Genomic DNA, 16785 nt, shown 5'->3' on the forward strand with positions numbered 1-16785 from the left:
GATCGTTTTTGATGAATAAAGGATCTTTGAGACGTGAGGCGTTTGTGGCAAGTGTTTGCTATTAGAACACAGGGGACACAGCCATGAGTAGTGGACAATGAACAGTTCCCTCCAAATGTGTGTGATTGTTACTCACTTTGAGACCTGCTACAGCAGGCTTCTTACTCCCCCTGATTAATTGGCCATTGTCCCTAAGTATTTATAGGCTTGGTGCGTTATCATCAGGCAGAGAAATTAAATATTGGACAGTATCTCCGCTGGTGCACATATTTATACTTGCGTGAAGAACATGTACAGTCCTAAAATCTGGCCTATATAAGCAGCTTATAAGCTATCTTTCTTTGCAAAAGTCATGGATGCAGCTGTTAAAAAACTTTGGATATGAGGTATAGCTCTGATTTATTTTCCACTTTCTCTCTGTGGCACAGATAAGACACTAACAAGCCCAGAGAGGAGAACCACATCCGAGCGAGAAGGCGTATGATCAGAGCCATCTAAAATATCCTTGTGTCTGCCTCTGTCAGTAATGTCCTACACACACACACACACACACACACACACACACACACACACACACACACACACACACACACACACACACACACACACACTGCAACTAAACTAAAAAAACAGCCATCATAAATGTTTATACAGACCTCCTTTCATCCATATCAATTTGATTCCACCATTACAGGCCAGCTGCCCATCACCTTCTGCAAAAGCACAGGACAACTGCGTGAAAGCTCAACACCTCTCAACTGTAAAAAAGTCATTAAACTTCCTAAAGTGTGACATACTGTAAGAAGGGAAAGGTGCTAACCTCTCACCTTGAGAGACCAAATTTAAAAGGCAAAACGAAGATAATCAACACAAACAGTGATAAATCTTAAATCACATTATACCATTTCATCCATTTCATTTTTACTAGTACGTGAATAACGTACGGTTGAATAAATAAAAGATGATGGACATCTCCTGCTGAGCATCTGGTGACTGCGCTTCTCCGCGCCCTCTCCTGCTCGTCAGCGGTAAAGTCCAGCTCGACGTCCTCGTTGCGTCCGCCATCGTCTGACAAAAAGGAACGAAACACAGCACTGATATATACACCCTGGCCCTACGTGCTATGACAGTGCACACAAACGCAGAGGATAACGACAGGAACCCCCTGTTTGTGGTTGTGGTCGTGTGTTACGTTTTATTGTAGGGTTGGTGCAAGGTGACTCGGACCATCGCTGTTTCCACATCTGCACCAGCCATCGCGGGCCTAGATTTTTGAAAGGGTGGAAGGTAATATCACATACCCTACATTGATTAGCAGAGAAGGAGAAGAAGAAAAAATGTTTCATGTGTCAAAAGAGCGACCGCGGCAGGACTCGAACCTGCAATCTTCTGATCCGAAGTCAGACGCCTTATCCATTAGGCCACGCGGCCGACCATGAGGATGCTGTGTCGTAAATTTTATTTTAATATTAAACATGAGTACACGCTGCCTTTGTTGTGTTGTAGTGGTCTGGGAAAATATCAGACGATAATCCTCCAGCGTCCGACTGATCCTTTACTGGTGTCGTTTTAAACCATAAACGTTTTTCTTAATGGTCATCCAGTCCGCTTGATGGCGCCAAATGTTAGATCTTTCTTTGGTGAGCGAAAAACCGCGGTGAACCATGTGGACACAATCGGCTGAGACTTATTTCCTAAACAGTTTAGCTAAGAACGTTGCGGATGCAGGACTAAGGGGCGTTTGTTACCCGTGAGTTAACACTAATTATCTTGGACGAACGAAGCGTTGGTGAACAGGTTGGCTCATTTGGAGTTAAAGTAACTGAAGTAAGCTTTGTCAAACTAAGCATTTAGCTAAATGAGACCCCTGTGTTTGTACGTGTGTATTCTACGTATAGTGCAGTGGAACCGCTGGCTAAAACTAAATTCCAACTTGCAAGCAGTTAACGTAAATGTTGTACCTGCTTCTGTTAAATAACGATAAAATCAACGTAAGCATAATATTTAATTCGCCCATAGTGATCAAGGTGACGTAAACCAGAAATATTTTTTAATATTCAGAACGCAGCAGCATCCTAAGATGAGGATGATCGCTTACTACTTCCGGTTTTCTATCTCCTGCAGTCCACAGGAAAGCACAATGTGGACTTTACTCAGCTGCCATATATGTTGTGTTAATGTCTTCCATTCGTAGTGTGAAGTCCCCATGAGGTGATGCTGCACGTGTTGCGCTGCCCCGTGCAGAGGACTCTCATCTCTCCACGAAGGGCATGTCTGCCCTCCCTCTACTACTCCACCACAGCTCCCTCGCTTCAGGGCGAGGACTCCGCCGAAACCCGCCTGAGCCCCCTCAACATCCAGATGCTGTCAAAGAACCTCCATGAGCAAATCTTCCGAGGGCTGCACCCGGAGAACCGCCCGGAGGACGTGGAGCGCAGCGTCAGACACCTGCAGAAACACCAGCTGTGGGGGAAGGAAACCTCATTGCTGCCAGACGTGGAGCTGAAGCTTCCCAAAATGTATGGAAAAAGCATCGATGAACACTTCCGCATTCTGGCCCAGAAGCAGAGCTTTCCGTACCTGGAGGCTGCCATGAAGCTGCAGCAGGCCGAGCTGCCTCCCATGCCAGGGGAGTGGAGCCGGGAGCTCGGCTGGACGCGCTACAGGCGCAGTGGGGAGAGGCACAGGGTGGACTTCCCAGAGGAGTCAGCGCTGGTGTTTGATGTGGAGGTGTGCACGTCGGAGGGACAGTGTCCCACACTGGCTGTCGCTGTGTCTCCTACCAACTGGTGAGGGAAAGAACGCAATGCTTTTCTATGTTTTTTGTGCAAGACATTAAAATGATTGACGACCATAGTAGTAGGTAGTAGGAGGCCTGTTTTCTTTATCTTGTCTTTCTAGGTATTCCTGGTGCAGTAAACGACTGATAGAAGACAGATACTCATGGTCAAACCAGTTGACTCCTGCTGACCTCATCCCACTCGAGACGCCTGTTAACTCTGCCCGCCCCCCTGGGGGTGAGTGGAAGGAGCGGCTCATAGTGGGCCATAATGTCAGCTTTGATCGATCCCACATTAAGGAGCAGTACTTTCTAAAGGTCAGCTTTGTTTCTGATCCTGTTTCAGGCGTTTGTTCAAACATAAATTGTTTTAGGTTATAATACTGGTTTGTTTGTTTGTTTTACGGCCAAAGGGCTCAAAGGTTCGCTTCGTGGACACCATGAGCCTTCACATGGCCATCTCAGGGCTAACTGGGTTCCAGCGCACACTGTGGATGGCCAACAAGCTGGGCAAGAGGAGAGGTCTGCAGGAGGTCAAAGAGCACATTAAGAGAGCTGAAAAGAAAAATGATGGCCCAATGGTCTGTTTCCCTTTTTTTCTAATATTACACCTACCGTGCTGGTGTTGGTGTGGTTTAATTTGGTTTTTCATCTTTCTTTCTCTTGTGTGCAGATCGGCTCCTGGGACTGGGTGAATATTAGCAGCATAAACAACCTGGCTGATGTGCATGCTCTGTATGTGGGAGGGCCACCACTGCAAAAGGAGGCCAGAGAGACTTTTATAAAGGGCAGAATGATGGACGTCAGGAATAACTTCCAGGTCAGCAAAGTGGTAGTCGTAGTGTTAGGATTTTGTAATCCAGTTTAATAGTTCACAAATTGGCCAATGCGTTTGCCTTTGTTGCCCTCTACAGGAGTTAATGCAGTACTGCGCCATGGACGTTCAGGCCACCCATCAAGTCTTCATGGAGCAGCTTCCCCTCTTCATGGAGCGGTTAGTAAATAACCAACTAACTTGTTCATTGTCGAGCCAAAGTGATTGCAGCAGTTCTGTACCGTACTAAACACCGCTGTTATCTGTAATTAGGTGCCCACACCCAGTGACATTTGCAGGAATGCTTGAGATGGGCGTGAGCTACCTTCCCATTAATCAAAATTGGGGACGGTACCTGGAGGATTCTCAGGATGTTTACGAGGAGCTCCAGCGAGAGATGAAGAAGTCTCTGATGACTCTGGCAGACGATGCCTGTCAGCTCCTGCACGATCACCGGTCAGGAAATGATTTTGACTTACTTGTTTTAAAGAAAAACACTTAGAATTATGCACAATCTGCTTCAGTGGCTAACATCATTTGGGGTCTTTGAATAACACACTGTCACACAATTAGAAATAAATCTGAAATATTTTTATTTAAGGTACAAGGAAGACCCCTGGCTTTGGGATCTTGAGTGGGATGTGCAGGAGTTCAAGCTAAAGAAAGTAACTGCCAGCAAGAAGGAACTCGCGAAAAAAGCAGCAGAAGCTCAAGTAGCTACTCCACTTCCAGAGTGTGAAGAAGGTAAAGGCCCAGCTCTCTCTCTGTTGTTACGAACAATACAAGGTTATTAAGCTGGTTTTTGACATTAGACCCAGGTCCACCGTCTGAGGAGGAGATGGAGGGCCCTTGCCCCAGCAGGTTGGCTGTTGAGAAGCTGAAGGAAAAAGTGACTCGACTGCCGAAGAGAAGGCAACATCTGCCTGGACATCCAGGGTAAGGGCACCCCAGCACCCACTGCTTTCACTGCCAGTCGGTCCTTCATCTCACCTTACTGGGTCATCAGGTGGTATCGTAAGCTCTGTGAGAAGATGTCTGAGGAGGACAGCTGGTCACCTGGGGCCAACCTGATCAGCCTGCAAATGAGGCTGACTCCAAAGCTGATGGGTCTGACGTGGGACGGTTTCCCCTTGCACTACACAGACAAGCATGGGTGGGGCTACCTGGTCCCTGGACGCAAAGACAACCTGAAGACTCAAGAGGAAAGTGCAGGGCCCGTGTGCCCCTACAGGTATTTGATACTGCTCTGTACCGTAAGACCTGGGCTTAGCTGGAACTTTATTGACTGGATGTGTGTAGGTATTTTTTCCTTTAGAGTGATGTAGAGTCTAAAGACTTACTGCCTTCCACAGAACCATTGAGAACATTTACAAAGAGTATTGTGAGCTGAACAGCAAAGAGAAGCCTGGATGCCTGGACTCCAGCCCTTCAGAGGACCTCATGTTGACAGACACTGCAGTTTGGGCAAAGGTGTATATGCTCATATGTCAAAAGCAGACCTCAGTTATTAACTAATAGTTTTTCCAGTGTACTTTTAACCTACTTTATGATGCTTTGCTAATGTGTGCTTACTTCATCTGAAGGTGGAGGAGTTGAGTTCCCTGGAAAGTCTGACAGATGAAAATGGAGTCGGAATGATAAGAAATGCTGAGAGGGGAAAAAAAGGAGTGAGTCACGCTTTATTGTGAAATATTTGAATTTTTTGTTCTTGGTGGATACTATGTTTTTATACTCAGTATTGATCTAATACATCTCTTAGTGGTTTTGATCTTATTTATCTTTAATTTAAATTCTGTGTTGACAGTCTCCAGACCTTGTACCAGATGAGAGTCGTTGCCATTATCACCATGGAAACGGCCCCTTCAACGATGTAGACATCCCAGGATGCTGGTTTTTCAAATTACCTCATAAGGTGAAGGCAACAACATTGAGACTTTTTCGCTGAAACAAGCTGCTGCTACTGTCTGACAAAATGTGTGTTTCAGGATGGCAACCAGAACAATGTGGGCAGCCCCTTTTCTAAGGACTTCCTGTCCAAAATGGAGGACGGTACTCTGAGGGCAGGGCGAGGTGGAACCAATGCTACACGGGCTCTTGAAATTAATAAAATGATGTCCTTCTGGAGGAATGCCCATAAACGAATTAGGTAGCCATCAGTTCCCAACGGCTTTCCAGCTTTTGAGTTTTAACTGTGTTCATGTTAAAACTGCTGAAGACGTGTTTATTGTTGTTTTCTCCTAGCTCTCAGATGGTGCTGTGGCTCAGAAAAGGAGAGCTCCCTCGTGCTGTCGTCAGGTTTGTCTTGGCATCTGTCCTGTATTTAACACGGTGGGGAGAAATTATTGCTACAGATCGCCTCCTTTCTGTTTCCCAAAGACACAAAGACTTTGATGAGGAGGGACAGTACGGCGCCATATTACCTCAGGTCATCACAGCTGGAACAGTCACCCGTAGGGCCGTGGAGCCAACATGGCTGACTGCCAGCAACGCACGGGTAAGAGGCGGCATGCTACAAATGGCGCGGCTGGATGTCTGAACTCAAGTCTTTTATCACGCAGTCATGAATTGGTTTGTATTTACGCTACTGCTTTGGCCCAACAGCGGGATCGGGTTGGCAGTGAGCTGAAGGCCATGGTGCAGGTTCCACCTGGTTACCACCTGGTAGGAGCAGATGTAGATTCTCAGGAGCTGTGGATTGCCGCAGTGCTTGGAGAAGCTCACTTTGCTGCCATGCATGGTGAGAGTTGTCCGTGACAAATCATTCAATGCAAAATGAAGACAATACGTTTGACATTGAATTCACTCATTAAGGTTGCACAGCGTTTGGCTGGATGACTCTTCAGGGAAAGAAAAGTCAGGGCACTGACCTGCACAGCCGCACTGCTGATGCTGTGGGAATCAGCAGGGAGCATGCCAAGGTCTTCAACTATGGACGCATTTATGGTGCCGGACAACCTTTTGCTGAGAGGCTGCTGATGCAGTTTAATCACCGCCTCAGTCAGGCAGAAGCCGGAAGCAAAGCCCGGCAGATGTATGCCTTAACAAAGGGCATACGCAGGTATGCAGGTCTAGAAGGATTTTTATATGGAGCTGGTCACAGTTGGTAAGCTCCAGCATTGCATGTGTTTATGCCGCTGTCAGATACCATCTGTCGGAGGAGGGTGAGTGGCTGGTCAGTGAACTGGGTATTGATGTGAAGAGGGAAGAGGATGGAAGTGTCTCCCTGCAGGAGTTGCGGAGGATATCCAAGTTGGCCTCAAAGTGGTGAGAAGAAAAATGAAACCTTAATATAGCACACAACTTGCTTTATTATTTTCTCTGCCTGCTGATTTTTTTTATTCCTCCAGTTCACGACGGAAGAGGTGGAATATAGTCGGCAAACGTCTGTGGGCTGGAGGCACCGAGTCGGACATGTTCAATAAGCTGGAGAGTATTGCTCATTCGAGCCAGCCAGCCACTCCTGTTCTGGGCTGCAGGATTAGCAGAGCACTGGAGCCCATGGCAGCTAAAGACGAGGTGAGACGTTTCTGAATTATATATTAACCTGAATACAGTCTTTATCTTTGTGTACTTATGAGTCTTGAAGACACACCTTGTACTGCTGTGTTAAACTAGAAATATTCATGTTGGCTCTGTTATTAGTTTATCACCAGCAGAGTCAACTGGGTGGTTCAGAGCTCGGCGGTGGACTACCTACACCTGATGCTTGTGGCCATGAAGTGGCTCTTTGAGGAGCACAACATCGATGGTCGTTTCTGCATCAGCATCCACGACGAGGTGCGCTACCTGGTCCGCAGTGAAGATCGTTACAGAGCTGCGCTGGCTCTTCAGATTACAAACCTGCTTACAAGGTACTGTGGTCAGCATTGAGCCAGAATGCACAGTATAGAATGACTGTGATGGTCATTTCATCCTTATTCTGGTAGGAGTATGTTTGCCCATGCGCTCGGGATGCAAGACCTCCCCCATTCAGTAGCTTTCTTCAGTGCAGTCGACATTGACCAGTGCCTGAGGAAGGAGGTCACCATGGACTGTGTGACTCCTTCCAACCCCACAGGTCTGGAGCGAAGATATGGCCTACGACCTGGTGAGTTACACACACCATTCACCCTCCACGCCTTTCCCACATTATACATCAAATGTATAACATGTTATACATGTTATGTATAAAGGGGACTTATCGGATCTTCATATATTGACTTCAACAGGTTTCAGATGCAAAGATATTAAAGAACAGTTGGCTCATAAAAGTCTGCCAGAACCAGGTTTTAGGCCAAAATAAAATGACATTAAACTGGAACAGTAATTTTACTAAATCGTTGGCTTTTTAGCTCATTTGTACATCAACATTTATGTTCTGTCCAGAAAATAATGTAGTTGCTAACTTGAAGGAATTAATTGCATTACATTATGACATTTCCCATTTACATGATTTTTTTAGAAAAATAAAGACAAGTGTGTGAATAAACAAATATTTATTTCAAACAAAACAGCATTTGACAAAGCTAGACTGACCAAGCATATTTCAAATACAATGTAATTACAAGTGTACTATTTAATGAGGAGCTGATTTTTAACAGTGACCTTTTTCTGAACATCAGTGCAGCTTTTATGATGTCAAGCCACCTTTATGTTTGAGAGAAAGTCACATTATTTATTCAAATGCTAGATTTAATGTCAGTGTAAAGTACTGTAAAACTGAAGTTGCTGTGTTTAGATACTTGCCATTAAATAAAACAACATTTTCAAGTGAAATAAGAACAAAACCCAATTGCTAAACAAACTTTGTGCAAACTTTTCACAGGTGAAGCCTTGGACATCTACCAAATCATTGATATCACCAAAGGCTCTTTAAGCAAAGGAAGATAGCAGATCACAGGCCAGACTACTGTTCTGAATAACAGTGGTAGTAACACATGTACAAGGTCATCTCACTGCTTCCTCTTCTTCTGTTTGGGTTCTTGTGTCTCCTGTGACTCTGTTGTCTGGCAAGAACAGAAGAATAAGATCTCACCCAACAGAAGGAAAGTTTTAATTGAAACAATTACTGAAATGATATCTAAAAGTAAAATGGCTTTATTCACTACTGAGAAGATTACAGTTTGACACCGTAAGTTGAACTTACCTCCTCAGTGTCATCCTGCTCCTGCAGGGCTGCATCCAGCGTAGCAGCATTGATGCGAAAATCTCTTGAAGTGCTCAGCTTCATGTACTGCATCAGATTTACCTGAACCAAACATATAACATATAAACCTCACTATGAGCAGCTTGACGGTTTCCATCAGTGTTCAAAGGATCATACTTTGTTTTTTGAACCAATTTCAATACATCCATGTACCTTTGATTTCTTTGAGAGCGTAATGAGGTATTTCTCATACTGTTCAATGCTGAAGATCAAATTGGGGATGGCCTTTGTGTCACGCAGAAGTTTTGCCTACCAGAAGAAAAGAATATGCGTAAACGAACTACATGTACTCAGTTAAAACAGTTCTGTTCAAGGCACAGAGTTTTAGTGCATTTATAAATTTGTATTTAAATTTATAAAAACATAGAACCGTCCTCACAGAAGCAGCTGTGTTTACTTCATTCTTCTTCTTTTTCTTCTTATCATCACCTCCACCACTGATTTCACCACTCTGACAGAAAAATGTAAAAATTACCACCATAACATGAGAATTATTTCTGAATAATGTTCTGTCTAAAAGCTGAAGCAGAACCAAGTGGTACCTGTGCATATGTGATGAAAGAATAGCACTGTGGTGTTAGGTGAGAGCCAGATAGTTTGACCTGCACAAACAAGGCAAGAAACACCACATTAGTACATTAGAAATACTGGCTAAGTGAAATTCACTCATAATATTTAAGGCTGACCAGTTTCTCAAAGCGAGCTGGCAGGGCACCATGTTGGCTGCTGCACACCTGGATGTACTGAAACAGCATATGGAAAAGAAAATCAACCTGGGAACAAACTGTACAAACACACACACACACAAGGTCACATAATGGGTAGACACGCACGTATTTGACCAGGGTGGTGAGGATAGTGTATGTGCGACTCAGTTCTCTCAGCAGTGTGATGGTGCAGGTGCCCGGCAGCAGGGCTGTCTGGATCAGCTCATTTAATCCTGTCAAAAGAGTGCCAAGCTGGAGCGTCACTGCTTTCTCTATTGGATCCTGCTGGCCTGTTGCTTGGGTGGCCTCACCTGGAAGCAAGTGATGGGATGTTTAAGTACCATTCAGTGAGATGTCCTTTCCCCCCTGAGCATCAGATATACTGGCTTCTTACCCGATCCAGTTTTGTCAGCGGCTACCTGGCTTTTCTTTCTGGCAATCAACCAGTCCACTTCATCAAGCACCTTGTCAACCTGAGCCAGGACCAACAGCTGAAATGACGATAATGAGGGTGAGCCCATCATAAAAAAAACTTTGGAAAAACTGATTGACAGTATTTCACAAATCTCCATTCAAAACACTCACTGCTACTGTTGCTCCAGTTTTCATGTTGACAATAGCAAAGTGGGACTGTTTTTCCACATCCACATCCTGATCATAGAGAAGACAAAATAAACAGATTAACCAATTTTAAATTATGTGCTAATGCTAAAGACCAAATAACATAAGCAGATAAAAGTATTAGAGGTGTCTTTATTAAAATGCTATTATTAGGGAATATTTCTTGCCAGGCTGCTTGTGTCTGAAATTTTGTGTACCTGATCAATATCTCCCAGCTGACTGTGGATGTCTTGGCAAAGTTCCAGCAGCAGGCTCACAGGACTCTTATAGTGAATGTGTAGGTTAAAGAGAAGAGAGAGCAGCCCCTTGGAAAAGGCAGAATCCTCTAAAAAAGTGAGAAAGAAAGCAAACTTCAGAACACACCTTACAGTAGCCACTGAGGACTCAACTTCTAGGTAAGACGTCGCTTACCAAAACTAGTCTCCTTGCAGATTTTTACAGTCCATGTGATCATCTGAACAAACTACAGATGTAGAACTATTAGCACAACGACTACATGTAGGTGTACAGCATGTGCACAGGGGCACACATACCTGTTGGGAAGACGGCTTTAGCTGATGTGAGAGCACGCTTAAGATGCTGACCAGCAGCTGAGCCTCTTTGCTGTTAAAGTCCTCCTCTTCTCCACTTAACTGAGTGAACAGTGCCCTCTGTTGACGTAAAAGCGATGCTCAGCAAGGGTGAAATTACTACTACTCTCCAAGGAATTCACCAAATTAAGTAGTAGATAAGCCAACTGTAGGATTATGCTCTATTTCTAACTGTGCAGAATAATATATTCAATTACTGTCAATGCACCTGAAACTGTCTGATGTAAAAGAAATTCATATCGGACACGTTAGCCTCGTCTGGCTCAGCATCGTCTTCAGCTACATCTGCAAGAAACATGACATCATAAATTCAGGCCAACATTCCGCCTATAAAACTTAAAATTCTGTAAACTCTTCTAACCAATGTTGGAGAGCAGCTGGGGCATCTTGTCTGGAAAGCGCTGGTGACAGGCTGTGAAAATCCTAAGCAGACCTTCCAGGCACAGCTGAGACAAGCTGGACCGTTTCTCCTTCTTTCCTGCATCCTCCACAACACTGGGGATGTTGGTGTATCGCCACATCAGCACACTGGCGAGATATTCAAACAAAGATGGGTCATTCATGGGTTCAACAACATCACAGTCATTAAAAAGTGGGTTAGGATTTATCTGAAGGGATTCCAACCTTGTCATGTCACATAGGAAGCGGAAGGTCCTGTCTGGGTTCTGTCCATCTGGGCCATCTGTGTGTCCCGTTTCCTCCAACTGCTGGATTTTTTGCACAGCTACATTAACTGCGTAACGTACAAAGTCCCCATTGGAGCGCAGAACTGAGAGCGCTTCCTCTCTGCTCTGAGTACTGTCTCTGGAAAGTACAAGGCACGTTGTTACATTAGTCGGACATATTGGGACACAAGTTTGACAAAATGTTATTTAAAGAAAATTTAGTAGATACAATGTTAAGCATCAACCATAAGCATTAACCTGAAGAGCATAGTCAGCAGAGTTGATATGAAGCCCAACGAAAGCAAACTGCGGGGGATCTTGTTCGAAGATGCTCGACTCTTTCCAGATTTCTCTTTGAGAATCTCAGTTAGCTTGTGGTGGTTGTTAAATAGCTGTATGAGCTCCTCAAAGCAGCTTTTACTAGAAAACACATGAGAAAATAAATGATTTATCACTTTAATTATACTTAAGAATTATAATTTTTAACACAAAATTATAATTTTTTATTTTTATGTTTGTTTTATTACCTGTAGTTTGCTTTGATGAACTTGTACTCCATTAGGACCTCATACACTCCCATCACCAGCACAGCATAAATATTATTCTTTACCCCAACACTGGATCCCATGGAAAACTCAGCTGACTTGTCCTAATCCACAGAGACATGGTAAGAATGATAATTATCCCATAATGTGTAAACACTGTGGTAACACTGTGTAAAACACTGAGTAAAATGATCATTCATAGGTATAGAATAAAAGCTACACATTGTGACTCAGTTCATGCAGATTCTTGTAGCGCTACTGTCATCGTTACATACAAGTTCAAAGTCCTCCAGTTCAGACTTGATCATGCGCCTCGTCATGCTCTCCAGAATTGTCTGTAGTTCAGACCGGTATCCTTCCTCTTCATCCTCCTCATCCTCGTCATCACTGACTCCGGCATTAAGATTGACTGTTCGGCGCACATTCTGCAGCCACAGCAGGCAATGCACAGTACAGCTCATCAGATGGGCCTGAGGCGGAGGAGACAGATTTAATAGCAGCAAAAACCCAGTCACCACATTGCTACAGTAGAGACAAAGTACCAGTGGCTCTTGGAGGTAGACTTGGTCTCCGTGAGCCGTTATGCAAGGCTCCAACTTCACCGGGGGTAGGAGGTCTTGCTCAGGCTCATAGTATCGTCTTAGCTGAAGATGAAGAAACAAGATACAGCATACAGTGAATCTAAATACGACAAACTGGCCATTACACTGAACACATCTTGCACCAAAGCACATACATACCTGTGACAAGAGGGTCTGCATGATAGAGCTTGCAAGTTGGGAGTTGCGACGGAGAACATCATAGAAGCCCTGAAACCAGGAAATGATTTTCAAGCCTATTCCAAATATTACAACCTCAATGTGTCAAAAAAATCACAATAAACTACATAAACACAAAAATAATGATCTCTGACCTCATAAAGCATGAGCCGTACATCAGCCTGCTGGCCCAGGCAGCGACGCAGGCTGCTGAGAATCTCCAGACAAAAGGCTTCGTTGGCAGCAGAGTTGTAACGAGAGTGAACATCAACTTGGACCTGTTCAGAGGTTCATAAAGTTAGATACTCTCTTACAGACTGAAAGGATCTACAAATGTAACACACAGCGACAGAGTCCCTGTACACATACACCTATTAACCACAAACAAAGTACCTGACTGGAGGAGACTGATTGGCTACATTGGCTGGAAGCCAAACTGCCTAACACTTTGAAATTCTTCAGCAGCAACAAGAACCCAGTCACTGCTGACTTCCTGCCATCCAGTTGGCTAAAAAGAGTTAATTAAGATGGAGAACAATTTAAAAACATATCTATGTTGTTCTTAAATTCACTTACCGATACCTTTAAATATTAAATGCATCTTGTCAGATTAGGAGGAAAGTATACAAACCTGGAAAACATGGCCTTGCGGAGAACTAAAATTAAGGCATCTTTCAAAGACATGCTGACCTTGAGCAGAGGCTGGGGAATAAAAAAAGTAAAGTGATTCAACAAAGCAAGGGGATGTTTATTTTGTGAAAGACTTTTTTTTTACACACCTGAATAGCTTTGAGGAGTCCTTGAACAGTGGTCAAGGGCAGGTATGACAAATGGTCAAATGTCTCTATCACTTTAGAGGATGACTCCAGGAGGATCATGGGAGCAGAGACCACAATGTCAGAGAAAAGCTCTGATGACATAAAAAAAAGAAAAGGTAACATATAGTCTTTACCCAGAAAGATTAGACTCTGGTGCAAGACCTCCTAAAGACAGAATTATCTGCAGGCATATTACCTAAGTAATGATTGACAGGGGAGGCTGTCTTGGTGACCAGTCTATTTAAGACCTGCTCCAGTATCTCTCCTCTGATAGGCTCCTGCAACTGCAATAAAAGAACACAGATCCCACAGTGAGGAATACAACACAAACATAACCAATGCCACTTTCTGACATTGTGTCATTCTAAACAATAAACTCAAACGTTACCTTAAAGCCTTGAAGTAGCACCTGGCCTCCTAGCTTACATGCCTGCTGAATGGGGCTCCGGGCTACAGTAGCAGAACCCTCTGTGGTCTTGCCAAAGGGTGCAGGTTTGGGTCCAAATGTGTCCATGAGGAAAAAGCCTAGCTGCACCAGCCCCTGGGTCACATGATCCCAGCCAAACACACTGCACAGGTGGAAGGGTCAAATAATACAGAACGTTTTAGTTATAGCTATTTTATTATAATGTAAACACAAGGTTTGCTCATTTTGTGCAGGTCTGAAACAAATCAGTAAAAGCTTTTACCTGTTCTTGACTGTGTCTAGTATCATCTGATCCACACTGTAGTGTCCAGGAAGAAGGTCCTGCAGAAACTTTGAACCCTGTTGCAGCTGCTCATCTTTGAAGCTCTTCGTAATCCCTCCTTTCAAAAGTTCAAACACCTGAACAAACCAAGTAGAAGAAAGTTACATGTTAACAAAAAATGTATTGAAAATAGTAAAGTTAGGAAAGCAAGAGTATAGATTTCCCACCTGCTCTTCATAGCGTTGAATTCGTGCCACTGAGAGCAGCAGTGCAATGCTGAACGAACACAAGTCTCCATATGAGGTCTGTAGAAATAGAATTCAAGATTTATGGAATTGCATGAATTAGGAATGTGACAAATAAGTTCAGTAACATATAGATAGGTTGTGCATAACCTTGAAGTTTTTAAGGAATTCTCTTCCAAGTTCATGGTCAAGTCTTATAGCAAAGACTACATGGAGGATGACTGTTCCCTCCACGTGCCTTAACTGGTCCTGTGGAATGGATTGAACCTCTAGATCCAGGCTTCTGAAATAGAGGCAGTAAGTAAATGGAAAAAAGAAAGTTAATAAAGTATAGGACATAATGTATGATGTACTCACTCTCCATGTTTCTGCTCTTCATCCTGGCGAAGATCTTGCTCCTTAAAGTAACCGATGATGCCATCAAGGATAATTTTTTTGCATCCCTGTGAAAAGCAATACAGGTAATTAGACATGTATAAGCATTAAACCTAGATAACCAGATTAAGTACATACACACACCTTTGCAGACAAAAGCAGCAACTGGTAAACCAGGGGTGGAATTTCTTGTAAATCCAATTTGGTGAACATCCTCAGTATTTTCTCTACTAGAAACTGCAGCTCCTCTGATGAAAGGGGCACATCCCTAAAATAAGGTGGACGCACAGAAAGTACAGAGTTCTGCTATGAGAGTTCTGCTATGAGTGAGAGTGAGGTGAAATAGTCTTGTAGTGAAGGATTGTACCTGAACATGGTGGTCAGGTGGATAACACATTGTGGGTCCCATCTGCGTAAAAATAGAAAAAGGCTTTCAACTAATATCTGCACAAAGTCAAATCTGCTGGTTTTAACCCCCTTCAAAATCTGTGGATACAGTTACAGTTTAAAATCAGTGATGTCCTCACCTGCTTGAGCACAGAGAGTTGATCAGCTGTTTTTTATACTCCTCACCACTGAGTTCTCCTGAATATAGGTTATGAACGATCATGAGAAATGTCCTCTTCATATACAGACAATAAAAAAAAATATTTGCACTTACCTTTGCCATATGACAATGCTTCACAGGCTGCAAGGGCAGTGAGCACAGTAGGAAACAGCTCCAGGGATTTCCCTCCACCCATTTTTCCAACCTTAATCGCGTCAACAAAAAGAGAGGCCACTTGCGCAAGAGAGGGTCCTGTCAGCGTACGAGTCTATTAAGAAATGCATGATAGAAGAAAGACACACACAATGTGTTCAGATCAACAAGTACAACAAATACAAAAAAAACCCACACAATGTTTGTGTCTGAACAGTGGTCATTCCTTCAGAAACCACTTGGAGTAGACTTATGTACACAAGTATACTATGAACATCATTTTACCTCCAGCATCAGCAGTCCTATAATACCAGATGCCACCTCAGTCTGGAGGTCCCCCGACTCACACAGAGGGATGCAGTGCTGGTAAACGAGGAGTCTGCGCTTTGCCCCATCGCTTGTACTGGGTGGAGAGCCTGTCAATAGAGGACAAGGTGGGATCTTAATGCACAAGCAGTTTGTTGGTGCTGCTGAGTGAACACGTGACAGTACTACAGCAGATGTTTTGGTATGACGGCGTTCAAGACAATGGGCAACAACATATAGTTACTTACCTTTAAATATGCCTTTAATCGTGGTGGCGACTTTCTTACCCTTTAATGCTGTATTAGTAATCACAGTGATAAGCTGGAAACAGAGGACACATGATCTCAAACGCCAAAGAAGTTTTCTATGTTGAGCAAATTTGACACGTTATTTTATTTTACCTGATCATCTGAAAGCGAGGACAGGTATTTCTGTAGATCACCGGTACTTTCTCCCTCTGACATCGAGGCGATTTTATCGATATCAGCCCTCATGATCTGTTGTTTATCACAGACAGAGCCGCTTCATAAATAGACACCAACGTTACCCTTCTGTTAGCCAAAACCGATTTAAGCAAGCTTACTGTAACTGCAGCGGAGAACTGTACAATAGCTCAGAGTTATCTCTGCTCAGCGTCGTTTAATTAGCGTTCACTTACGGACATTCGCTGTTGTGAATTACTACAGTCAACTCAAATCTGCGTTGTCTTTCGTGACGCTTTCATAATATCTAGCAAATTTCGCGCCAGTGATCATTTCCTGTTTAGCTCTGTGGTTGCCACGTTTGACTAAAGCACCCCACAACGAGACTTTCGTCGTTCCTGTTTCATATTAATATGCACAATGTTACATGCTAAATACATCTGTAAATGCATAAGTCATCAGATTTAACATTATGCGTTTTTAATTTCTTTAGAATATATTTTTGTGATTGTTTTTCACTAATTCTTTTTAATGGGTTGCCAGGTCATAACTATAAACTACTTGAA

At 43.5% G+C, this 16785-nt stretch overlaps 2 protein-coding genes and 1 non-coding gene across 5 annotated transcripts; 1 reads left to right on the top strand and 2 right to left on the bottom strand.

Moving 5' to 3' along the window:
• Positions 1-1358: 1358 nt before the first annotated feature.
• Positions 1359-1431, bottom strand: trnar-ucg (transfer RNA arginine (anticodon UCG)). Its single transcript has one exon. It is a non-coding gene; the product is annotated as a tRNA-Arg (tRNA).
• Positions 1432-1496: 65 nt separating this feature from the next.
• On the top strand, positions 1497-9152 carry polg (polymerase (DNA directed), gamma). Of its 3 annotated transcripts, none has more exons than XM_029152768.3 (23): positions 1497-1640; positions 2195-2789; positions 2902-3097; positions 3193-3360; positions 3453-3599; positions 3694-3773; positions 3867-4049; positions 4195-4337; positions 4406-4529; positions 4600-4824; positions 4946-5063; positions 5177-5260; positions 5398-5505; positions 5579-5739; positions 5835-5888; positions 5970-6087; positions 6195-6330; positions 6405-6651; positions 6735-6857; positions 6941-7109; positions 7236-7444; positions 7520-7680; positions 8398-9152. In XM_029152768.3, the coding sequence occupies exons 2-23, from the start codon at positions 2215-2217 to the stop codon at positions 8460-8462; spliced, it is 3594 nt and encodes a 1197-aa protein (XP_029008601.1). In that variant the 5' UTR covers positions 1497-1640; positions 2195-2214; the 3' UTR covers positions 8463-9152. The 3 variants fall into 3 exon arrangements, with proteins under 3 accessions (XP_029008601.1, XP_029008599.1, XP_029008600.1); XM_029152766.3 differs by having other exon boundaries at positions 1595-1750; XM_029152767.3 differs by lacking the exon at positions 1497-1640 and adding an exon at positions 1672-1827.
• On the bottom strand, positions 8054-16680 carry fanci (FA complementation group I). Its single transcript, XM_029152765.3, has 38 exons — positions 16456-16680; positions 16199-16294; positions 16046-16118; positions 15777-15907; positions 15453-15606; positions 15319-15376; positions 15159-15200; positions 14936-15059; positions 14774-14859; positions 14567-14699; positions 14399-14476; positions 14172-14308; positions 13871-14051; positions 13679-13766; positions 13444-13574; positions 13296-13366; positions 13058-13172; positions 12820-12942; positions 12647-12715; positions 12449-12550; positions 12182-12376; positions 11889-12010; positions 11620-11781; positions 11321-11500; positions 11058-11224; positions 10905-10981; positions 10640-10756; positions 10518-10569; positions 10304-10431; positions 10071-10136; positions 9880-9976; positions 9612-9796; positions 9465-9521; positions 9321-9380; positions 9158-9229; positions 8932-9027; positions 8719-8820; positions 8054-8578 (listed from the first exon to the last, which is right to left on the bottom strand). The coding sequence occupies exons 1-38, from the start codon at positions 16459-16461 to the stop codon at positions 8525-8527; spliced, it is 3987 nt and encodes a 1328-aa protein (XP_029008598.1). The 5' UTR covers positions 16462-16680; the 3' UTR covers positions 8054-8524.
• Between the last annotated feature and the right edge of the window lie 105 nt (positions 16681-16785).

The sequence above is a fragment of the Betta splendens genome, chromosome 6 (genome assembly GCF_900634795.4).
Source record: "Betta splendens chromosome 6, fBetSpl5.4, whole genome shotgun sequence".
Lineage (NCBI taxonomy): Eukaryota > Metazoa > Chordata > Actinopteri > Anabantiformes > Osphronemidae > Betta > Betta splendens.